This window comes from Ambystoma mexicanum, chromosome 1p (genome assembly GCF_040938575.1).
Source record: "Ambystoma mexicanum isolate Mex_15411 chromosome 1p, UKY_AmexF1_1, whole genome shotgun sequence".
Classification (NCBI taxonomy): Eukaryota; Metazoa; Chordata; class Amphibia; order Caudata; family Ambystomatidae; genus Ambystoma; species Ambystoma mexicanum.
The window spans coordinates 371,627,321-371,653,169 of record NC_090921.1 but is presented as its reverse complement, the minus strand read 5'-3'; the positions used below and the strand labels follow the sequence as shown (position 1 = coordinate 371,653,169).

At 48.1% G+C, this 25,849-nt stretch overlaps 1 protein-coding gene across 4 annotated transcripts in view; it reads right to left on the bottom strand.

Moving 5' to 3' along the window:
- GATAD2A (GATA zinc finger domain containing 2A) overlaps nucleotides 1-25,849 on the bottom strand; it is a 1,131,740-nt gene that overhangs the window by 191,424 nt on the left and 914,467 nt on the right. For all 4 annotated transcript variants that reach the window (XM_069649100.1, XM_069649093.1, XM_069649106.1 and 1 more), the window contains one exon: nucleotides 21,934-22,074. In XM_069649100.1, coding sequence (XP_069505201.1) covers nucleotides 21,934-22,074 — 141 coding nt within the window. The remainder of the gene's footprint in view (nucleotides 1-21,933; nucleotides 22,075-25,849) is intronic.

Here is a 25,849-nt window from a genome sequence, read left to right as displayed (position 1 = left end):
AACTCAACCTCCGGGGAGGTATCAAGACCACTGGCGTCATGCAAAGACTGACGCAGGTCTTCCAACTGGCTATGACCAGACAATAGGTCATTAGGAACCTACTGAGGAACCAAACCTTCATCCACTTCAGATGTAATCCAGAGGCTGGAATAAATCCCTGGATGAAGGCAAAGAAAAAGGTCTTCCTCAGAGTTTCCATCGATGCACGGGGTACCTCTGGTAAATCCTCCACAAAAGGTGTTCAGGGCTTCGACTGAATTGGCGTCGACGTTGAGCGTGGCGCCGATGGCTTCGACACAGGCCTCGAGGGCGGTGCCCAGAGCGTGTTCTTCGACGGCCTCGGCGCAGATTACTTCCTCGGAGGCAGAGCCTCGAGAGAGTCCCTCGACGGACATGGCGCTGATGGCGTTGACGTCTTCTTAGAAGACCTCACAGGCTCCGACGGTCTCGAGGGCGTCGAGAACCGGGACATGGAGTGGGCATGGCTAGACCGATCCTCCTTGTTCTATCGGGACCTCGACGGCTCCCCATGATCGCGCCGACCGCCTGAGCCCGAAAGGCGTGCAAGCAGTGGCCCTAGCGCGTTTCCAGCCGGCTTCTCTCGAAGGCGCGGACTTAACGGAGCCCTGCGATTTGAAAATCGCCATCTCCTTACGAAATGCGTCCCATTCCGTAGGAGAGGAATGCTTGTTGGGACAAGCCAACTGCCGTCTGGCAGAGTCCTCGGACGAGGGCGGGGAAGTTGACTGGTTACGGTGCTTCCGCGAGTGCCTCGGAGAGGCAGAGGAATGGCGGGAACCACTCCGTGTAAGTCCAGGGGGTCTGGGTCCCGGAGAGTCGCCCCTCGAATCATCAGCCGAAAGCCCAGCGGATTTCAACTTTCGCGGTTTGGAAACCCTACCAACAGATAGCTTCTTATTCCGCCCCCGCAAGGCCTTCGACGTCAAAGACTGGCAATCGTCACAGTCATCAGTGGCCTGGTCCTGGCCGAGGCACTAGAGGCAGACTATGTGCGGGTCCGTAAGCGAGATCTTGGAACCGCAGTCCCGACACTTATTGAATCCCGACCGCGGGGTAGAAGAAGACAAAGACATGATATTTTCACAAACAACCAAGTTCAAAGAACCGAGGTGCGCCGAGATCTTCGAAGCAAACACGTTCGTGGAAAAAGCGGAACTGAGGCTACGGGCGTTGTGCGTCCTACTTATAACATCCGGTGACGTCGGCTCGACTGAGGCCCTCGAGGACAGCATATCGACACAGGACATAGAAAATTTTCCAAAGCAGCACAGCTGTGGTGATTATCTGTCATAGATGTGGAATACGTCGGAGGAACCAATCCCCTCGAAAGGGCCTGTAGTTCACTAACCCTTCTGATAGAAGTGATAGCCACTAGGAAGGCCGTTTTCTAAGTAAGGTCTTTTAAAACCACATTTAGATCCCATCCAGGAGCTGGGTGAAAATTGGGAGGATAAATTCTTTTAACGCCTTCCATAAAAGCATTAATCACTGGTATCTTCCACCACGAAACCTATTGTTGTGAAGTGGTGTAGGCTGAAAGAGCAGCCATATGAACCTTAAGGGAATTGAAGACCAACCCTGTGTCCAACAAATGGGTTAGGTATAGAACAATGTGTGTGGGTGAGCAATCGATGGGATGGACGCCCTTGGTATTACACCAGATAACAAAACGTTTCCATTTGCTAGCATAGCAATAATGGGTGTTAGGTTTCCTAGCTTCCCTGAGTATGTCCATGCACTTCTGAGGGAGCTGTAGGTGTCCAAACCCTATGACCTCAGCAGCCAGGCTGGCAAGTTCAGAGTTTGTGGGCATGGGTGTAGGGTCTCCCACCTGTCCTGAGATAACATGTTGTACGGGCACGGTAGTTTTACAGGTGGGGAGAGGGATATTTCCATCAGATGAGCGAAACAGGGGTTGGCGGGTCCACATGGGGGCCACCAGTATTATGGTAACTGGTTCCTGGTGCATCTTGAGCACTATCTTGTTGAGAAGGGGAGTTGGGGGGGTGAGGGTGGCGGAGCATAGACATATTTCCCTGACCATGTTATCCAGAGACCGTTCCCCTTGGAGCGGTTCTGGGGTTACCTGGAGGCGTAGTATTGGCTATGGGCATTCTCCTGAGTCGCAAAAAGATCGATCTCTGGGAAGCCCCATTCTGTGAAGACGTTGGACCCAATGTGTTTGTGCAGACGCCATTCATATTCTATGGGCAGAGGGAAATCTCTGCTGAGCACGTCTGCCAGAAGATTGATTTCCCCTGGAACATGTTGGGACAACAGAAGCATATTGTGTTTGACAGCCCACACCCAAATGTTTTGGGACAGCTTGGATAGCCCTGGAGAGTGAGGGCCCCCCTGTTTGTTGTGGTAATACATGGCTGTAGTGCTGTGTTAGAATCAGCACTGTCTTCCCTTGTAGTTGCATCTGAAAGGCCTTTAATGCCTTGAACACCGCTAATAGCTCCAGTAAGTTTATATGGTTGGACGTTACTTGTGGGGACGTGCGCTGCTTGCTGAAGCAGGGGAGCCCCCCCTCCCACCTCGTGAGAGATGCTTCCATCGTGAGTGGCTCCTACTGCAGGGCTGGTGAAGGTTTTCCCCCTTCAGAAGATTTTCCCTCGACCACCACTGCAGAGAGAGAGAACGAGGGCTGGCGATACAACTACCAGATCTTCCCAATGTCCGCTGGCCTGACACCACTTGCTGTTGAGCCAGTCGTTGAGGTAAGGGTAAACCGGAACGGATAGTCTGCGCAGGGGTGCTGCTGCTACTGCCAGTACTTTGGTAAACACCCTTGGTGCCGAGGCGATGCCGAAGGGGAGCACTTTGAATTGGTAATGCCCGTCCTCTATCATGAACCTTAGATATTTCCTGTGCGCTGGCAACACTGAACTATGAAAGTATGCATCTTTCATGACCAATGTTGCCATGTAGCCCCCCTGTTTTAACAGTGGGATCACCTCCTGTAGTGTTAGCATGCAAAACTTTTGAGGTTTTATGAATTTGTTTGCTGGGCGCAGGTCTAGAACAGGGCGCATGGTGAGGTCCTTTTTGGGTGCAAGGGGGGTACACTGAATAAATACCCTCGTTTACCTGAATAGGGATGGCTTCTAGGTCGTCCTTTCCCAGCAGCGCTTCCACCTCTTGATTCAGGATCTCCAGGTGGTCCGGTGAGAGGCGCTGTGAGCGCGGTGGTCTGAATTGTGCAGGTCAGGCGAATTCCATACAGTACCCGTGGGTGACCGTCTTTATTACCCACTGGTCTGAAGTTATCCCCTCCTATGCCATGATGAAAGATGTTAAGCGCCCCCCCCTGACCAGGGTGACATGAGAGGGGACCTGGATCATCGGATGGTCATTTCTGACCAGAGGCTGTGGTTCCTCTAGGGTTGTGGCCTATACCTCTGGCTTTGCCGCATCGCTGATCCCTTGGTGGGTAGCATGCAGGGCTTCCTGATGTTTGTCCAGCATTAAAGTTTCCCGTGCTATAGTAGTTCTGACTTGCACGGGACTGCCCTCGAAAGGATCAATGAGAATTATCTCCCCCATGGGGGGGGGGGGGAAGGTCTTTGAGTAATTTGTTGCAGACTTAAGAATCTCATGTGCTTTTTTGGTCGTTTCTAGGGCCTCATCGACCGCCTTTCCAAAGAGGATAGTTTCTTCAATGAGTTTATTGATGAGAGCGGCCTGTGTCTTACGAAGCCAAGTGTGCCTCTTAAGTAAGGTTCCCTGGGCCAGGGACCTGCCTGCTGTTTCAGCCGTGTCCAGAGTGTTATTACATTCTAATAATAAGTGAAGCGGTTGTGTGTTTAGTGTAATGCATTCTTTGTATGCCCCGTCGCTGGCTGTTGTCCCTGAAGCGAGACCAGAGTCAGGCCTTAAAGGGTCGGGGATGGGCGTGGCGGACCTAGAAGTGTCCGCCTCGAGGTCTATCATATCTGCAATGGATGTTTGGTCATCGGAGCTGACCCCATCACTTTCGGCGGGTGTGGCGGTGGGGGAAGAGGTTTCTGCCTGCGACATACCCTACGCGGCCCACCGCTTTACACAGCGCTCCTCAAGTGCCTTAGGCCGAAGGATTTACAAGGCGCACACCGCTTCTCGTTGTGATCTAAGGGGAGACGGGAGTTGCACGTCCTGTGCTGGTCCTTCCACGGGTACCTGACCCTACACTTAGGGCAGAACCTAAAAGGAGTCCTTTCCATAGCGAAAGGGAAAGATGACCAGACCTAGAGGGTAAAGAGGAAAGCCACAACAGAAATATGGCCACCCCGACCCCACTCTCCCTACTGTGAAGACCGGCCAGAGGGCCCGGCCATGTGGATGCTTCAGCCGCCAGATCTTAGGCGCAAAAATCCACCGCCGTAGACAAGTCCCCCGCAGTCTGTCGAAGAAGTTCTTGCCATCGAAATTACTTAAGTGGGAATAACCAACAAGTCGGTTTAAGATAAACAATGTCTCTTTTGTAAGAGCTCAGCTATAGGGCGACCAGTTATCTGGGTGGAAAAAAACAATCTGAGGGACCACGGCACGTGAGGGATTTTGGGTACACTACACGTCACGCTAGGGATAGTGTTACAGACACGCGTATGCCGATGTCCCCTTTCGGTCCCCGAAAGACAAGATGCAATACTCATCAGAAAAAAATGTTACATGAGAAACTAGACAAGGGTATACTACGTAACACCTCCAGCACGCTATTGTAAGATGGTGTGTGCTGGGTTGAGAAAGTTACAAAATGTAAGTAAAGTCAATTTCACTTCACTGCTGTTGGAAACAGTAGTTATCCAAGAGGAAGGTATTTAAACCTTTTTCGGAAATCTAAGACTTCCCTGTGTCACTGCACTGAATGTGCTGTGTGACAATGTAAAAAATGATGCCTATGGAGTTTGTCAGACTCCAAAGTCAAAGAAATAAGTGTTCAAAAACAAAAATGCATGAGAGAGTGGGAAAAGGTCTCACTTTCTCCAGGTTAGAAATTAAGTCCTAAAGTCCAGCAAAAGTGCTGAGGGGGTCTCTAAGGAAGCAGGGAATTATCACATTTCTGAGATTTCCCCCTAACACAGGGTGATATAATTACCCTACAGTAAAAATGAGGTGCTTGAGAGACATCTCTGGGACTCGGCGCCTTATAGTTGACCCACTACTATAAATACCTTGAGGTAAAAACAAATGTGGTGGCAGAGTGACCCCAGCAGAAGACCCTCTAACCACCAAAATAAATTAACCTTCCGCTTCCGAATAGAGAAAGTTAAGTAGGAGCCCCGGAAAAAATTAAAATCTTTCCCAACACTGGCCAAATATTTTTCTTTACTGTATTAAGTTTTACCCTTGACCTTGTTAGAATTTATTCTCTATTTGCAGATTTCTCTTCATTGGCATCAATCGGTCACTCATCGTTTTGCTATTGTCTGACTCCTAACCTGACTTTTGTAAGGCGAGTTGAGCATTTGTGCTTAGGTCATCTGTTTTGGGAGCACTGCTCAGTACTTAAGCCTACTCGTGCAGAGGTTGCCTTTTGGAGATACCTTGCTTTTATTCTCTACACCTCACCTTACAGTGAAGTTGTGGTAGGGTAGTTTGTTTCCCTTTGACCACCAATCCTGTCACAACCTTGGTGTACCAAATGCATTTGTTACCTGCTCACTAACGCCATGTTCCACATAGGAGGGTCCTGCCCCAAATCATCAGCCTTCTGCAAAGAGGTACTATCCCACGTCAAAGCCACAACTGGAGAACAACTAACCCTTGACCTTCAGGTGGTGCTACTCTGGGACACAGATGAGAGGAGATACCCGGGGACGGAACATCGAGCAGCCCTCATTACCCTTGTACTGGTTGCAGCAAGGATTACATTAGCTAGGAGCTGGAAAGGGGAGGAGGGTCCGTTGCTGTAGATGTGGTCATTAGGATATCGGACACATTGGCTCCGAAAATTACAGCAATTGTGTGAAAGCTACATTTACGACTGGGTCCGTTTCATTGAATATGCTCTGACATATACACCTTGATAGTGTAGAAGCCAAAGCTCACAGGACAATTTGAGTTGTGTATATGGTGACCCCTGCAGGGTCAATTGCCCCCCCAACCTTTTCCCACTCGCTCATGCATTTTTGTTTAAATTGAACTCTGTGTTTCTTTGACTTTGGATTCTGACGAATTCCATAGGCATCATCTTTACATTGTGTCACAAAGCACCTTCAGTGCAGTGACACAGGGAAGTCTTTAGCTTTTCTGCACAGCAGTTCGAGCTTTTATGCAGAATCCTTGAGTGCGACAGAGCCGCGTTACTGGTGAACGCTCATAAAAAGTGTTTGTACATTTATTGTTTGTTTTCAAGATCCTTGCTGTTTGAAGATCACTTTGATGAAACGGCTGAATTCGGCCCACCTGCTTTTCTTCTCTGTTTTCAGAGCACTACATGGTTCACAGTGATTGGCCACCCCAGTGACATTTCCAGAAAAGCTTGAACGCATGATTGAATCCGGAAAATCTCGACAACAGCGCGCGCCTTGGCCACGCCCCCATAACTCTCTCCCGCCGATTGGCCTATGATATTTACTGGTGATCGCGCGCATTGCAAGTGGCTTTGGGAAGTGGCTGTTAGGCTGGACGGACGCTGCCTAGCTTTGCTCCGGCTTCTTCTACGACTGTGAAAACGCTTCTGTTTGCCGTCGCTGTCGGCAAGAGGAAGCCCTTCAGAGTGTTTCTTCTCCGTAACACTCCAAATACCACAACACAAGTAATGGACTAACTCATGGACTGCTTTCCTTTTTGTTATTGTGTTTACCTTGCGTTTACCTTGTGCATTTGTGCATTCACCGCTTACTGCGGTGCAAGTCTTTTCAACTTGTTTCTGACGATAGCCTTTTCTTTTCCTGCAGCGCGTGCCTTGGCCACGCCCCCATAACTCTCTCCCGGCGATTGGCCTAGGATATTTACTGGTGATCCCGCGCATTGCGCACGCATTGCAAGTGGCTTTGGGAAGTGGCTGTTAGGCTGTTTGGATGTGTGGCTGTGCGGCTTCCTTAAGGTATAACTCAGTGACTGCAAGGTAATAGATATTTATTTTTGTGGCGGTTACGGGTTAAAGCTTGGAAAGAGTCCAGGATCTGGTCTAACTTAATTTTTAGGTAGGAGTTCTATTTGACCACTCTGTGGATTAAATTTCTAATTGACAGGATAGAGTGGAGTACCTCTATCCTCTGGTCAAGTGTAAGAATTAAAATGGTGAAAGAATTACGTAACGGTAAAAGGTGTCTGAATAGATCCCACGGGGCTGCATATGAGGGTAGTCTCTCAGAAGAAGAAGATATTGATGTTCAGGCGAATCAGGCAAAATAAGTTGCAATATGTATAGCACGCTTGCTAGCAGTGACTTAAATGCCCATGAGTGCTTTCCAGCGGCTTACAATTTAGCTAACCACACACATGTGGCTAGCATTGTAAAGCCCATTGACTTAGAAAAGGACAGTTGCACGGAACTTTCTGATGGTATTATATATCCAAAAAATGTGATTACTAATGTACCTATTAATGACAACTAATGTTGGGTGTTGTTGGAGACGAGGACTCCTTGCCGCCATTAGATACCTCCCTAGTCGCTCCGGTGGTGTTGGCGGAATTACACTGTCGAACCAGACTGTAAAATGGGCCTTCTACGCCAGCCGCAAGCTCTCATCAATTTAGAGAACAAGTTGAAGCAAATTTGAAACAGCTTAAAAAGGACATGAAAATAAATGATACATCTAATGCTAACACCATGAGGAAGGTCAGCTCGCCTGCACATGAGTTACCTCAAATGTATAATGAATCAAGTAATTCACAATCCCCTGTTTTGGGCATAGGCCCAACCCAACTAAAAGAGAGAAATGAAAGTCCACGCTTACCAAACTCGTCTTTTCCTCTCTACCCACTTGAGGATACCCTAATTGACCTGAACAATCAAGAACTCCAAAATTTTCCTGTGCTTGCAAAAATTTTGAACTTGCTTGATAAAGGTCATGAGTATACACATGGAGCGCTGCATGCATTAAGTAACTCTAACGCAGAAATTATGAACAACCTAAGTAGAATCGAAGGATTTATGATGTCACAGGAAAAATGTAATAACTTCTGGGCTTCACAACTGGACACTGTGAGGCAATTGGAACACCCTTTAGTTAGGCCTCCATCTTGTGATCAGGCTACTCAAACTGAGGGGATCTACGTAGAAAAAGAGAGGCATCCGAGTCACAATTGCAGCCTGTAACTAAGGACAAGCCTATATCTGTCTCTGAATATCTTGAAATTGCAAAATTACAACATGACAGGATACTGGTCCTTGAAAACATTGTAGTAGCAGCGAACCTAGTTCCCCCAGAGTTAACGGAAAAAGATGGTGTTAATCTCCCGATAGCATTGAACATGGTCCTGGAAAAACCAGATAGTCCTTCAGCTATCACGGATCTGATTGACATAAATATGGCCAATCGTTCAGTGACAGAAATTCCCTCATCGATAGAGGCAGTGGAAACTGAGCCCCCGCAATCTATGTTTTTTATGTCAAGAAAGGCAAGAAAACAATATGCGAAAGCTCAAAAAAGAAAGTGACGAGTTACAGTCTCCTCACTGCCCCTAGCTATTACGAAAAAAAAAAGAAAATTTCAAAAAAAATCTAAAATAGCCACCCCCTTGTCCACCAAAATGGGTGTTGCGCAAAGGCAATTGGACGATATGGGCATTGACATTACACAACCGAATAAGGAGGGTCGGGTGTTCTTGGAGGAGAGTAAACTGCTGGCTGAGACCAAGTTGCCTCCCGCAAGTACCTCCTCTGAAAAGACATCCGAGAACTCTCCTATGCTAATACAAACACAATTACAGAGGTTGTTTGAGAAGATTGATAAAAAAATTACATCCATGTCGGTACATGTGATAAATGACTCTTCTGAATGTGTGGGGAATGATGTGGAGAAACAAGCAGGAAATGAAATTGTCATCCAAAAAAGTAATATAACAAGTGGGTATCAGCCCACCCTGTCGCCAGTCTGTACAAATGTGAAGGGGTCTTTAGATCCAGTCTTGTCCTATACAGATAATGTAGAGAAAGTGGGTAGGGCGGTCCAAAGGGAAGAAATACCATTAGAAATGAAACCTATAATAGGATGGTGGGCCAATTATAACTTGATTGATAAACCCAGTCTAAATCGAGCGGCGATGATGAAAATCTTCCATCAGATTCCAGCCTTACGAAATTTGGTCTCAAACGACATTGACTGGGTCAAATTACCATTCACATACAATCACTGAATGATTTGCAAACTACAATCTCCCATAATTGCATCTTTAATTTGGGCTCACTATAGAGACCTAGAGTTTTTGGGTTATAAGATATTTGACTTCCACTCAATGGAGGATGCGTCTGCCTTTATAGACTATCAAGATGTAGAGGAAAAATTAAATCAAAAAATTGAGCCAAGGGACACTCTACTGTCTATGTTACATGAAAAAGTAAGCTCACAGGCTGAAGCTGTTGATCAAATAATAAAAAGCCTTGCATGGTTAGAGCCCCTAATGAAATCGATGATTAAAGAAAATCCTGTGGTTGACAACTCATACAATTTTTTATTTATTATAAAATCTTCGAACTGTTGTGGTTATAAGAACTTAATGACTTGGTCGAGGACATATTTATGTCTAAACAGGCCTGCGATTATTATTCTGCAGGAAACTATGGCCATTGCAGATATGCCCGTTGAAGGTTTTTCTTGCTTCTTTAGCCATGCACAAAAGGGACTCCTGAAGCGGCCAAGAGGGGGGGCCTTGCAATTCTAGTCTCATTGGTTTTTGATGTGGTTATAAAGAAATTGTATGTTTCTGAAGAAATCTTGGCCATTGTCATATTGTCTCATAACTCCCAGAATACTCCGCTAGTAGTCTTATCTCTGTACTGGAACCCGATGATGTCTACAGCTGATGGAATATTAGAAAAATTGAATGCTCCGTTAGAGGTGATTATGAATGAAATGCCGAATGGTGAAATTATTCTGGGTGGGGATTTTAACTCTTCCTTGTTGTACTGCCATGTTGAGTATGAACACTCAAATAATCAACTTGCTTTATCGTCTCATGAAAGAGGTCAATTGTGGGGTCATTTTTTTGATGACTGGAACATGCAAGTTATTCCGTTTGCAACAGATGGTCCTCAAACGACCTGGAAAAGAGGCTGTTATAAGTCTTCTATTGATTACATCGTTGTATCGACCTCTTTAGTCACGTCTCATGTGCATTGCATAATTGAAGAAACAGCTCTTAGTGATCACTCTTGCTTGAGCTGTGCGTTAGCGTGTACCTTAGATGAACACAAATTGTATTGTCCGTTAAAATTGCCTGTAATGGACAGAAATATGTTTTCCATAAGATGGAATTTAAACACGTGTCACAAGTTGAACAGTCTTGTGAATCGTGACCTGCTTACATTTGATCCGAAAATGTTGTCAATGGCAGAATGTAGGTGGTTGGACTTATGGAATGGGAAAATGATTTGTAAACACCTGAATGATATATCCTCCACTTTCGAGGCTGCGCAGATTGTGGAAGGAGGTGGTATATTTGACTTGGCGATTGCAAAGAGAAAAACACAAGAAAATCAAGAAATAAGGGTCTTGAAAAGGGCATATAATCTCTCGTCTGCCCAAGTAAACGACAGAAAAAAGGAAATTATGGCAAAATACAAAAATTATATTAGATCTTTAAAATACATTATACATATGAAAAAGAATCAACAATTGATTAACATGATGCTTTGTCGAAAAACCAGAGAGATTTGGGGAATATTAAGAGACCCGTTGAATAGAAGCCAGATTCAGAAATCCTCTACTGTAAGCGGGGAAGATTGGGTTGTATTCTTCCGGAACAAATATGAGATGCCTGAAAAATATAAGTCGATTAAATATGAGGTATGCTTAGCAGATTTACCTAGCAGTTGTCCATGGGAGGTGGAGGCAATTGAGTTGGTAATAACGAATCTTAAACAGTCAAAAGCAGCTGGCCCAGACGGAATTCCACCGTGTGTATTGAAAGATGATCCAAAATTCTGGGACTCTTATTTACATCGTTGCTTTGAGCTTATATTTAAAACAAAAAAATTGCACTCCTCTTGGACCTCTGCCTTAGTTATCCCCTTACACAAAAAAGGATTACACAGCTGATCCTGCCAATTTTAGACCTATCGCTCTGATCGATATCTCGGCAAAAGTGTTTGCTGCATTAATTCTAAAAGAACTAAATTCCTTTCTAACTGTTTCTCAGACCTTTTCTCGTTATCAAGTTGGTTTCACAAAGGGGCTAGGGACACAATTAAATGCAACTATTCTTGCACACTTATTAAAGAGTGTAAGGCAGGATCAAAAAGGTACAATATATATGGCATTTGTTGATTTATCATCTGCATTCGACTGCGTCATTAGAGAAATTTTATGGGTGAAGATGAAATTGTTTCAGATTCCGGATCACTTAATAGCAATGATTGTTATGCTTCACTCTAACACCAGCTATAGGGTGAGAATCGATTGTTTTGGTCGTTTGACTGATCCTATACAAACCTTCATTGGGGTCAAACAAGGGTGTAATCTAGCGGCAACCCTATTTAATTTATACCTTGCTGACATAGATGAGCTCTGGAGTCAGATGGTTTCTTTTCCAGCGAAATTGGGTGATCTATGCATAAATTGGATGGCATTTGCCGATGATTTAATTCTTCTAGATCGCACCCCCTTTGGGTTACAACATAAACTTCAACGGTTTTTTAACTTCTGTGAAACCCAGAATTTGTCAGTAAATCCAAGCAAATCAAAGATACTTATCTTTAGTAACAAAAGAAAGGCGGTATCATTTAAATGGTCCATAAATAGCAATGAGATTCCTCGGGTGCCAGGACTCTTATCTGGGATATAATCTGTCAAACGACGACTCAATATCTAAATGGCAGGCGGCAATCTCAATAAAAGCAATGCCATTGATTGGTCAGATGAAGATTATTCACAGTAAATTATGCAAATTTTCGCTTATTCCACTTATTGAGTTTTATCTACTTAAAGTTGAATCAATCATCTTATATGGATTAGACCTATGCTTACTTTCAATTGGGCCGATGCTAAATGCACTGCAGGGGTTGTTCTGGAAGAAGGTGCTACATTTGCCCCTTTCTATGCCTAATTCGATCATCATTCATGAGCTAGGACTCAATTCTCTGGCATCTAAACTCTTGTGGCGGAGACTTGCTAATTTTGGAAAAATGTTAGATCCTGTTAAAAACTCACTATATGAAGATCTAGAATCCATGGTGACGAAAGGTATTCCTATATCCTTGCAGAAGGCAAATGCCGAATTACTTAATGCCCTGTCTATGATTGCACAGATTTGGTCCGATATCCTCAAATTGTAAAAAAAAAAACTTTACATGTGTGATTGGGCCAACACCGTTGGTAAGATTGGACAATATAGCAATCATACGGAATATGCGAAATTCCGCCACAAACAGCAACCTCTTCTTTTATATCTTACACAAGTCCCCAGTAAATGGGTGAGAATTTCTTTTATGCGATTTAGATTTAACCTTCTATTGACTAAAGATCGCATGAAAAGTTGGAAGAAAAACATTGAACAAATAGACATGAATTGCAGATTATGCATGACAGGTGCTCAGGAAACCCTGAAACATCTTGTATTATATTGTACAGCCTTGGAATCAGAGAGGGTGAAACTTCTTGGAAAATATATATTTTCAGCTACTGGCGTTGCCTATGAATCCTTGTGGGCTCAATGTATGTGGGGATTTAGGGTGCCGGTTGTACTTGCTCTGGTACGTCTGCTTCAAATTATAGAAAAAAGATTAGGCACGGTAAATGTTGACTGAAAAAGAAGAAATGAAAATATGGTTGTAAAGATATCTAGTTATAGCCTCTAGTTTGAAAAGGGAATATAATGTTCCTCTTAATCACTATCATAACTTTTTATATCAAATGTGTGATAATTTATTTGGAAGCCTAAACTTGAATTGTGTAAATTGAATTTTCTTTTATATATTGGACGTCTGTCTGATTCTTTTATTGATTTTTATATCCCATATGTGTTGTTTTAGTATTGTATCGTTGAAAAGATGTTTTGTAAAGTTTGAAGTGTTTTGATTCATTGTATTGTTTAAATTATATGTTGTAAAGATGTTCCATCAAACACAACAATAATACAAAAAAAAAAAAAAAAAAAAAAGATCTTGAAAGGGACGCCTGCTGAAACTCCTGGGCTGTTTGTTTGCCCGGTGAAGCCCTCCTGCTGTGCTGAAGCTCTGAATTCGCCTCGACTAGAGAAGCCCTACAAGGTCAACTTCTCCCCTTGGGTTGGTGGGACCAATCAACTATACAGTGACATTGTGGCGTCCTTCTGTGGGCGCCCTTATCTACATAAAAAGAAGGAGACCCATGGGAATAAAGGGAGAAAGAAGCCAGAACCCAAGAGGAAAAGTAAAGGTGAGGAGGAAGGGGAGGGAGGAAAGACGGAGTCCTCTTTTGAAGAAGAGGATATAACAGACCATTGTGACAGTAGGCTTCTTTTGGCCATGCTAGTGGGATTCTGGAAGAAAGTGGGTAGTTCAATTCATGGTTTCACATGGAAATTCGAAATGAATTTAGGCGCAAATCGAGGAGGAGTGGGCAGAACCACCTTATCCCTGTGGACTGTAACAAAAGGGGCTAGAACTGAAAGGGCCAGAAGTTCACCAACCCTTCTAATAGAAGGAACAAGTTACTTACCTGTAACTGTTGTTCTCCAGCATGGGTCTGGCATGGATTCACATGCTCATGAATATTCCCCTTCGTCAGGCTGGGAATCCTCGGTAAATAAAAATTAGTATCAGTTTCGTTTCTGATCTGTCTTTCGTAGTAGTAACCAATCACTGATCTCTGCGTCATACTGACCACAGCCAATGACTGCCATCTCCCTAAGCCCCGCCTTTGGCAGCCATCTTCAGATTTGGTAGCACGTGAAGTGGCAGTATGACCAAGTGAAGAGCCGCAGAGGGGTAGGCGGGAGGGTTCGCATGTGAATCCATGCCAGACCCATGCTGGAGAACAACAGTTACAGGTAAGTAACTTGTTCCTTCTCCAGCATGGGGTCTGGCATGGATTCACATGCTCATGAATAAAAGAATACATAGCAGTACACACATGCACAACCACGGGAGGTGGCAAAGGCTCAACATTAAGCATTACATCAAACTCAACATTAAGCAATTCTTACCTCCTCACCAGGCTCACCTTAGGCGAACAGGTTGCGCAGCACTGCTTGGCCGACCCTGGACTCCTCCCTGGAATCCTGGTCGACGCAGTAGAATTTAGTGAAGGTGTGCGTCGACCTCCACGTAGCAGCCCTGCAGATGTCCAGCAAGGGCATACCAGATAGGAACGCCGTGGTAGCTGCGATCGCTCTGGTGGAATGGGCTCTCGGACGGCCAGGCAGCGGTCGGTTTGCCAACTGGTGACAGTACATGATACAGCCGGAGAGCCATCTGGAAATGGAAGCCTTCGAGAGAGCCTTCCACTGATTGACAGGTCCAAAGTTGTGACGTCTTCCGAAAACTCTTTGTGCGGTCCACGTAAAACTTCAGCGCTCTAGCCACATCCAGCGAGTGCAAAGTCCTTTCAGGCGGCGACGAAGGCGACGGGAAGAAAACAGGCAACACCAAGGGTTCGTTGAGGTGGTATTCCGACGGCACCTTGGGCATGAAGGAGGGGTGCGTCCTGAGCACTACCCTCGTGTCGTGAAAAGTCAAGTACAGGGGCTTGCAGGAAAGGGCCTGGATCTCTCCCACCTGTCGTGCGGAGGTGATGGCCACAAGAAACGCTGTTTTCCACGACAAGAACTTCAACGGAGCTGAGTGCAGAGGCTCGAACGGAGGTCCCATGAGCTTGGTCAGCACCACGTTGAGCTCCCACGCCGGGGCCGGAGCCTTCACCGGCGGGAACGATCTGAACAGTCCCTTCATGAATTCGTTCACCAGACGATGAGACCACAAAGACGTCCGTCCCGTGGTTCTGGTGTATCGGGAGATCGCAGCAAGATGAATCTTGATGGAAGCGTGCGCCAGTCCAGCCTTGGCCAGCGTCAGCAGGTACGGCAGTACTTGAGGAGCCTTAATCCGTAGAGGGTTAATCTTCTGTGCGTGGCACCAGACAGAGAACCTCTTCCATTTGTGTCCGTAGCATTTAAGAGTTGAGGACGCCCTGGCCTTTGCAAGAACCTCTCTGCAGTCGGCCGGTATGTCGTAACCTCCAAACTCTAATGCTGCAGGAGCCAGGCCTGCAAGGTCAGCGACTTCGGGTCGTGATGGAGGATGGCGCCTCCTTCCCTGGAGAGAAGATCCGCGTCCACTGGCAGCTTGATTGATGAGGACGCTGACAAGTCCAGAAGGTCCGGGAACCATATCTGCCTCGGCCACGCATGTGCGACGAGGATCATCCTGCACCGTGACCTCTTGAGCTGGTTGATGAGCCGGATCAGCAGCGGCAATGGAGGGAACGCATATAGGAACAGGCCCTCCCAGGGGAATGAGAAAGCATCGCCCATGCTCCTCGGCTGGGGAAACCTGCTGGCGAACCTCCGGCACTTGGAGTTTGTCGCTGTCGCGAACAGATCGATCTGGGGTGTGCCCCACCGTCGGAAGAGGCGGTCCACTAGATCCTGTCGTAGTTCCCACTCGTGGAACGAGCGCAGCTCTCTGCTGAGAGCGTCGGCAATGGTGTTTTTTATTCCTGCCAGATGAAACGGCACCAGAAACATCCATTGGGCGACGGCTCAATGCCACAGATCCTGCGCCTCCTTGGACAGGGCTGGGGATCTGGTACCGCCCTGCTTCCTGATGTAGAACATGGTGGTGGTGTTGTCGGTGAAGATCCTCACCACCTTGCCTTTGAGGGACGGAAGAAAGGACCTGAGGGCCCAAAACACTGCATGGAGTTCCAGGACGTTGATATGGAGGGACTTCTCCTTCGGCAGCCAAAGGCCCCTCGCGTGCAGATTTTCGGTGTGCGCTCCCCACCCTTCCAGGGAGGCATCCGTGGTCACTGTCTTCTGGTGGCCCGGGGTCTGGAAGTCCATGCCCGCCGTCAGATGCGCGCAGGTGCCCCACCACCGGATCGCTCGTCGGAAGCTCTCGTCGAGTGTGATCCTGTCCTCGAAGCTGCCCGTCGTCTGGATCCAGCAAGCGTCCAGGAACTCCTGTAACGGGCGCATCCAAAGCCTGCACAGGCGGATGAGATAAATGCAAGACGACATCATTCCGAGGAAGGATTTGATGGACCTCACCCTGGCCGCAGCTGCAACCAGAATTCGCTGCACCTTGCCCAAGATGGCCCTCGTCCTTTCCTCCGACAGAGAGGCCAGAAGCGCCACTGTGTCGAGCTTCGCTCCCAGAAACAGTGCGTCTTGCGCGGGCACCAGGTGGGACTTGGCATAGTTTATGGAGAATCCCAGGTCCGTGAGTAGTTGGACGGTCCTCGCCGTGTGCTCCGCGGCGAGCTCCTTTGTCTTTGCTCGGATGAGCCAGTCGTCCAGGTAGGGATAAACGTGGATCCCCTCCAGGCGCAGCCCGCCGCCACCGGTGCGAGGCACTTGGTGAACACCCTGGGTGCCGACCTCAATCCAAAGGGAAGTGCTCTGAACTGGTAGTGACGCCCTTGGACCACGAATCTGAGAAACTTTCGGTGTCCCTTTAGGATGGGGATATGGAAGGAGGCATCCTCCAAATCCCACGACGACAGGAAATTGCCCTCCCCCAGCTGACCCATCCTTCCAGGCCACGGGGGTGGGCGGAACGCGCGGGCACTTCTTTAGAAACTCGAGCGCGTGACCCTGGGCCAGGGCATCCAGCACCCAACGGTCGGTGGAGATGGACTCCCACACGCTGACGTAGTTCGCCAGCCGGCCTCCCACCGGGATGCTTCGGTGGGGGCCCGACCCCACGGCCGGTTTAGTTCTGCTTCGACAAGGCTTTGCCGCCTTGTCCTCCCTGGCGACGACGGCGGGGTCCGCCCGACTTGCCTCGTCCATTGTAGGCTTCCTGTGACGACGAACGGGCCGCTTGACGGTAGGTGGAATATCCGCCGCCGGAACCTTTGGAGGCACCCTGCTTGCCTCCAGGGCTCCGAAAGGGCGGCCGTCGTTGCTGGAGAACACCAAGAGCCCGGGCTGTCTCCGTCTTGATGGCTTGTAGGGAATCGTCCACTGTTTTCCCAAACAGGTTGCTCCCGTCGAATGGCATGTCCAAAACTCTGGTCTGCACGTCCTGCCTGAAGTCCGTTGCCTTGAGCCATCCACGCTGTCTAAGGCACACGCCGTTGCCCAACTGGCGAAAACCAGTGTCAGCGATGTCCGTCGCTATCGTAATGGCGTGGTCCGACGCCACTTCTCCTTCCTGCAAGATCTCTAGGGCCTCTGCCCTCTTGTCATCCGGTAGGAAGTCTAGCAGGGGGGCGATCTTGTACCACAACTCCCTGTCGTAGCGGGCTACGATGGCTAAGGCGTTGGCCGCCTTAATCGTTGTCGCTGCCGATGAGATGACTCTGCGTCCCATCGTGTCCAATTTCTTTCCCTCGCCGTCCGGTGGGGAGGTTGACGTAGAGGCCGAAGCCCCCCCCCCGCTTTCTTCCTGGCCGCCGCGGAGACGACCGAGACCGGGGTCGGCTATGCCCGAAGGCACAAGGGGGCCGCGTCCGGGACCCGGTACTTCTTCTCGTACCGATCCCTTCTCGCAGGCGTTGTGGATGGGTTCTTGAGGAGGGCGAGACCCTCATCCCAGATATTGTCCAGTAGAGTTACAGCGAGGACAGTCTTCCTCTTGGTCTCGCGCCGTTGATAAAGGAAACCTTCCTTCTTCTCTTCCGGGCAGAGCTGGAAAAGCTTGGATGCCCTGGCGATCATGGCATGAAACGATCCAATCTCGTCGGGCGGGGAAGCCCGGGGAGGAGGTGACGACGGAAGATCCTGGTCGTAAACCTCACCGTCTGTACACGTCGCAGCTGTGTCCGTCCCCGTATCATCCCCTCGGGTCGTGGACGGGGAGGAGGGCTGAGCAGGGCGCGATGGTTGAAAAGGAGGTGGAGGATGAATCCTTCTTCTCTTAGGAGGAGGGCTCCCAGGCCTGGCTCCGGGTCCCCCATCGGGAGCGGTTCCTCCGTTGGTGGTAACGGCAATCTCGTCCTGATCTCCGAGCATAAGGACTGTATAGCCAACAAAATGGCCGCCGAGTTGTCTTGCGGCACTGGTTGAGGGGATTCCGACGGGCAGTCAGGAGCCTCGTCGGCACCCTCGACGTTCTCGTTGTCTCCTACGTTGGGATCCCTCCCGACGGGCTGGTCTTCTTCCACGCCAATGCCGTGGCTTAAGACTTCGATCAGCTCCTCTTCAGAGGTTGAGGCCGAATCCACAACGACCTCCGGCCCCCCCTTTTTCTTCTCCGTCGGAGGTTTCACGGGGGTCCCGTCGATGGGCTTGAAAGAGGACTCCCTCCGCGGTGGCAGGGAGACTCTGAGCCCCGAAGTCGCCTCCACTGGTGTCGCCTCCACAGGCTGAGCCAGGGCAGATGTGACTGTCTCGATCGAGGCCTTGGCAGGGTGGATCAAGGCTTTGACCACCTTAGGTGCGCTCACTGCCTTCTCCTTGGGGGGAGGGTCACCGCCTTGCACCCCCTCCGATGGGGCCTTCGAGCTCGACCGGGGTCTCTCCAGGAGCTTCACCGGGTGCTCGGCCTTCCTCTTACCCGAGCCAGAGCGTTTGTTCGTGGTTGATGATCGCCGGGGAGGATGCGCCCTGCCTGGCAACCGTAGAGCCAGACCGTTCGGCGCTCCCGGTGCCAGCAGACTCGCGGTGCTTGGCCTTCTGTTGGACCCCCGTCGCCGGGGCGACCTCAAAGGTCTTAGAAGACTGCTCGGACTTCTTCTTCTCGCCGGACGGGCTTTTCCCTTCCAGCCAGTTGGCGAGACGCAGATGGCGGTCCTTCATGGTCCGCTCTGACATATTGCCGCAAAACGCACAGACCTTCTCCACGTGCGTCTTGTCCACATGCAGGCAGTAGAGGCAAAGGGAGTGTTTGTCCTCAAAGACATTCTGAAGCTGGCATCCAGGGCAGACCCTGAACAGCTTTCCGGGCGTCGAGCTTCCCTTCTCCTGGGCCATGTCCGAGATGGGCCTGAGAAACTTCTGGAGTCATGCAAAAGCGTGGCTCGACGAAATCTTCACCCTTGAGGGGCGTAGAGGAATCCGACATGGGTCCCCGTTGATCGGATAAAGAAACGGTGGAGCTTGAGGCTCTTTTGACCGAAAAAAGAGAATTTTCCTATGAAAAAGCGTGAAAACGCACTACAGCTCGAGCAACAGCACGAGGATCCCAACACATGAACGTGAGGTAAAAATTTGAAGATGGCTGCCAGAGGCGGGGCTTAGGGAGATGGCAGTCATTGGCTGTGGTCAGTATGACGCAGAGATCAGTGATGGCTTACTACTACGAAAGACAGATCAGAAACGAAACTGATACTGATTTTTCTTTACCGAGGATTTCCAGCCTGACGACGGGGAATATTCATGAGCATGTGAATCCATGCCAGACCCCAAGCTGGAGAAGTGCAAGCCACTAGGAAGGCCGTCTTATAAGTAAGGTCTTTTAGACTTGCTTTATGCATCTGTCCAAAGGGAGACCCCCATGAGTCTGGTCAATACCACATTTAGATCCCATCCGGGTGCTGGGTTAGAAACTAGGGGATGAATTCTCTTAACCCCTTACATAAAGGCCTTAACACTTACTGGAATAGCAATACCAGGTGTTAGGTTTCCTAGCTTCCCTAAGTATGTCCATTCATCTGAGGGAGTTGAAGGTGTCCGATCTCTATGACCTCAGCACCCAGGCCGCTAAATTCAGAGTTTGTGGGCATGGGGGTAGAGTTTCCCCTCTGACGTGAGACAACATGTTGTACGGGAAGGGCAACTTCAAAGGAGGCGAGAGGGATTAGATGAGAGAACCAGAGTTGGCGGGCCCACCAATATCATGGTGACTGGTTCCTGGTGCATCTTGTGCACAACCTTGTTGAGTAGGGGAGTCGGGTGGGGGGGGGGGTGGAGGAGCGTAAACAAATTTCCCTGACCATGTTATCCCGAGCCCGTTCCCATTGAAACGGTTCTGGGGATACCTGGAGGTGTAGTCTTGGCATTGGGCGTTCTCCTGAGTGGCAAACAAGTCGTTCTCTGGGAAGACCCATTCTGCGAAGACGTTGGAGACTATGTCTTCGTGTAGATACCATTCGTACTCTATGGGTAGTGGGAAATCTCTGCTGAGCACGTACGCTAGAAGGTTGAGTTCCCGGGAACGTGTTGCGACAGCAGGAACATCTTGTGTTTGAGAGCCCACATCCAAATGTTCTGTGACAGCTTGCATAGCCCTGGGGAGTGTGTGCCCACCTGTTTGTTTAGGTAATACATGGTTGTGGTGCTGTCTATTATCATTATCAAGAATGCCTGTCAAATCATCCTACTCCACCCCAACTAGTCTACAACCTTAGACATCAACCGTCTATACGATGTACCTGCATGCTCACCAGCATCAGGTGTACCAAATTCAAGCTCCGGTGAAGTGTCTACCCCACTGGCTGTTTGCAGGTTGTCAAAGATCTTTTAATCTTGATTCTTCTGAAATAAAACTCAGGCACATTATGTGTACCATATTGAAGCCCAAAAGGCCCATCAGTATCTGATGGCTTATTTTCCTTATAAATTTAGGTTAGTGATTTGAAGTAATCTTTTCTTGGTAAAGGAATAGGTGTCTTATCCAGAATTGACATTACAGGTTTCAGAAAGGAGGAGGAGGAGGAGGAGGGAAAGGAAAGAAAAGGCATTTTCTAGAGAGAAATGTTGAGAACAAGAGTCCCTACTGTAAGGCCGAAGCCTGAAGGCAAAGGCCAGCGGTCGAAAGTCAATCGAAGCTTCACAGGACGGCAAGCGGGAACAGTCGTTGAAGGCTGCGTAGACATATGGAACAGCAATGAATCTCATTAACACAGACATTGCATGAAAGCGACCGACCTGAATGGAGGAAAAAACAATCTGGGGGACAGCACAAATAACATGCAATACTCCACCGTTACCACTAGATGCCGGACACACAGCATGCGATTCTAAGGAGATTCACAAGCATCAGAAAACTTTATGTCCTACCTAAAACTTGTATTAAGAGTACTCTGTGTGTGCTTAACTTAACCAACCACCACTCTCACACTTTCCTCTTAATCACACTACGTAGATAGATTTTGTCTAGACATTAGTGTCTATCCCTTTTCACCAGAACAGAGTGGCCACTCAGAATATGTCCATAGGGCAGATTCTGAGAATCCATCTGAAAACACTAAGCAGAAGACAGCTCGATGAGAAAATGAGCAGCCAGCAGAAAACCGTTGTAAGTTGAGAATGATGGGCGCAAAACACATCACAAATGAAAATCATATGCAGGGGTAGTGGTATCCAACATCCTTCTGGATAACGAAGGCATCCTACCTAGAGGTGCTACAACGAAGAGAGCGCATGGGGAAGACGACAGAAATAAAGTCCAGAAATTCCAGCTTGGGATATCCAGCCCATCCAGTGAGGCAGACCAGGGTAAGAGGAAGGTCAACCCGTGAAGGTTGTCCAGCAGCCAAAACCAAAAATCTAAGCCAGATTATTTTTAAAAAAAAAATTTAAAAAAAAATCACCACCAAGTTTAGGGGTCCCATAAATGGGACAGACTACCAAAAACACAGAGGTGGTATAATGGATATGTTTATTACTGTTTTAGCTCAGAGGAACAGGTTAACGTGTATAGGGCACAAACTGCTATAGCAGACAAGTCCTTACCTTCTGAGTGTTGGTCTCCTTTTGAATTTGACTTTGTCGCAATTTTTTCAACAGCACTAGCTTTGCTTCTTCTAATCTCAGTTCTTCTTTTAGCTGTTTGATCATCCTCTCTCGCTCTTCCGGGCTACTTTTCTGCAACAGCTGTGGATTGGCAAAAATGATTACAAGAGTTAAGTCAAAGAACGGATTGTAGAAATCAACCTTCTGCATTAACACCAGAAACTTTGCCCCAGAACAGATATTTTAGTATATCAGAAAACAAGTGGTGCATTAGAGCACAACTGTAAAGTGTGAAGAGAAAATCTTAGCACTGTTTAAAAAGTCCCCAATGGACAGCCGAATGACCTCAGTTTTAAAGTGTCAGTAGTTGCAAAAATCTATCAGGCAGCATTGTAAAGGTGCATGTGAGGGCCATGGCCCAACAGGTTCCTGTGAAAGCCTGGATACAACTAGAAAAAACACAAAAGGCTTTCATAGACAAAATCAAGTGCTGCATCAGCAACAAAGGTAATCCGAACAGCTCTAGCAAAACACAACAAATGTAATGTTCACTTTTAAGCTGGCACACACCAGTAGACAGCACCAATACAAGGCGATCAACTTAGAATAACTCAAGATACTTCTGTCAAATGACTAACCTGATCTACATTTGAAAGTTCTTCTTAACCACTCATTTTTTTTATGTTACCCCTAGCATCAGCACAAAATCTGGCAGGCAGACACAAACTTCAATCACATTTGTGCCAGTGACTACTTTCAAAGAAAAACCCCAAAAGTTGTTAACTTTTGTTACTTTTATTTATTAAGTGCAGTTAATGATTAACATGTTTCGACCAGGAACACAGGAGTATTGAGACTTCTGGACCCTCTTGAAGCTGGTGCCATACAATAGAGAGAATTAGCAACCAACTGGTTGATGACAGGTAATGTGGTACATAGACAAAGGATGGGACAAGTCAGACAGTAATCTAAAGGTAAATGGTGCTCCATATGCTGGTGCTAGAAACAGGGCAGCCCAGGTGAATAATGGGGTGGAATATTCAGGGGCTCCCGTGAGTATCAAGATGCAAATCTTCAAGGCAGATTAAAAGAAGTGAGAACACCACAGAGCCATGCCATGTTCAAGAGATGAGGACTCCCTCCGTAAAAGGGATTGTGCACAGACCTTGTGACTTTCTGGAAGGTTTTTCTTTTAACTATTGCCAGCGATATGGTGCGACAGCAAGAATAGAACAAAAAAGGATAGAGGTACTTATATGTTGGATGCGTATGACCCCTCCTTGGGGCTCGTTGGCAATCTCTGCGACCCACTCTTTCTATTTTAACCTCCCACCTGGCTCACTCTGCCGGGCACATCCTGAATGTTCTTCTGACATCCCCCTCTCTAACCCGCTCAGCACTTTTCTCTCTTGGACCGACCACTTTCTTCTCTCCTTCCAACTGACGCACACTGTCTCCAGGTGAAACCAACCCCTGCACTGCCACCCACCTTCTTGGTCATCAGGCCCATGAGGCGTGTGTCAGTGGAGGCCTTCGCAGCCACTTCCTCTCTGCCTCCTCCACCTGCGGCTGACTCGCACTCTGACACAGCCCCCTCTAACCTGCATTTCTCCATCTCCAACACTCTTGATTTCCTTGCCCCTGTCATGAGGATCCGTTTGAAGTCCACCTCCAAGTGCAACTCTTGGTATGACTCAGACCTTGCCACCGTTAAATGTAAATGTAGGGTGGCTGAGAGGAAGTGGAGGGCATCTGGTGCATCGTCTGACAAACTGCCCTGCCACCTGCTCCAAAGGCAATACCGACTCTGTCCTGTCCAAGAAGAGCCTACATCCAAGCCCAGTCTCTGCGGCCTCTAACACGGCTGAACAATTCAAAATCTGCAAGGAGCTGGCCAATCCTGCTGCAGTCTCCACCTCTCCTGTTCCCTTCCAGGCCCTTTGCATGGCACTGGCTTCTCACTTCACCACTAAAAATCAGGACATCCTGTCCTCTCTTTCCAATCCTTTCTTTCCTCTACCTCTCGGCCCCACTCTGGCCACCTCTAACTCTCCTCATCCTCGCTCTTCTTTCCCCGTGTTCACTCCCGACGATGTTTCTAGGCAAGTCTGATCTATTAAAGAGCCATCCAAGCAGGTGCTCCCCTGCTCCTCCAGAACCTTCAAGGACCACACCGACACCATTGCTCCAGCCTTGGCCGATTTCTGCAATCACTTTTGCCACTGGAACTTCCCCTCTGCCTTAAAACACTCCCTTGTTCACCCCCTCCCTAAGAAGGATTTTGATGATCGATCCTCTCTGGGGAAAAAACTACAGCCCGATCGCCATCATTCCTTTCCTGGGCAAACTCCTTGAAAAGCTGCCCATCTCCCAGCTTACTCTCCATACTGAATCTGTTGCTCGCCTCCATCACCTCAAGCGCACAGATGCCTGAGGGCTTCTGTGCACTATACAAATGTAAAAATAAATAAAATTAGTCTAGCTTTAGAGCAGCCGTAAGCATGGAGACTGCTTTCTTGAACACCCGAAAATACCTACTCTCTAATCCAGACTCTAGCCTTCCTTTGGTCCTCGTCCTCCTAGACAGTTACTCTGCTTTCGAAACGGTCAACCATGCCATCCTGATCAATCGTCTCCGTGACAACCTGGCCATCACAGATCAGGCCACAGAACATGATGGAGTTCATCCTCTTAATTTTCTAGGAGAAGTATTGCGGGCGGTGTTGCTCAGGCATGTGTGTATGATGGACAGGGTCTTGAAAATGACCCTTTTCAGGTAAGTGGAGACAATGCGCCTGCTTCTGGCAGCTGAGATGTGGTCCCTTTTGGGGATGTTTAGCGCAGCGCGGTGGGCGATATTTGGGATTATCTGTAGCTTGTTAATGTTCTGTTTGGATGTCCCAGCAAGGAGGACGTTACAGTAATCCAATTTTGCGCCAGTAGTGGCTCTCACAATGGTCAGGCAGCTCTCTGGTGTCTAGAACTGTCTGTCTGCGTTGATGAGTTTGGTTGTTTAAGCTGCACAAGAGGCCACTGCACACACTTGTTTGGTGAGGGAGAGTGCGGCATCCACGTGGATGCCCAGAGTTTTTACTACGGCTGAAAGAGGAATCTGGAACTAGTCTATCCTAAAAGAGGTAGAATGGGGGTTAAGCATGGCAGGGGAGCCTGCCAAGAAGATCTCAGTCTTGTCCTTTAGACATAGGTAGTTGGTTGCCATCCAGGTTTGGATTGTAGAGTAGATTCTGTTGAGGGTGAGGGTGTCTTCATGTTAGGAGCCTGAGAGGGGTAGGAGTATTTGGGTGTCATCTGCATAGTTGGTATACGATATGCTGAGGTCATCTAGGAGGTCGAAGAGGTTTGAATATGTTGTAGCTAGAGGGAGATACATAGGATCCTTTGGGGACGCCACCCGGGATGGGGATGGGAGGAGCATTAGCAGTGTGAGAACACTCATGGTTCTACCTTCTAGGAAGGAGGCTATCCAAGAAGTGGCTTCGGGGGAGAAGAACAAGTTACTCTTACCTGGTAACGTGCTTTCGATGGGATGGTCCGACGACGTATTCCATATCTCTGACAGTAATCACCACAGCTGTGCTGCTTTGGAAAATCTTTCAGCGTCCGCGTCCATGATGTCGATACGCCACCCTCGAGGACCTCCTCTGATGGCCGACGTCACTGGATGTTATTAGTAGGACGCACAACGCCCGTAGCCTCAGTTGTAGTTTTCCCCCCAGAATGTGTGGCACCAGTCTTCTACCAGTCTGAACACACAAAGCCTTGCGGAAACGTAAGCTGCAATCGCATAAGAAATTCTGTAGCAGGGAAGTCAGGGAGGGAGCGATATGGAATACGTCGGACCATCCCATCGAAAGAACGTTACCAGGTAAGAGTAACTTGTTCTTCAAGGGGATTG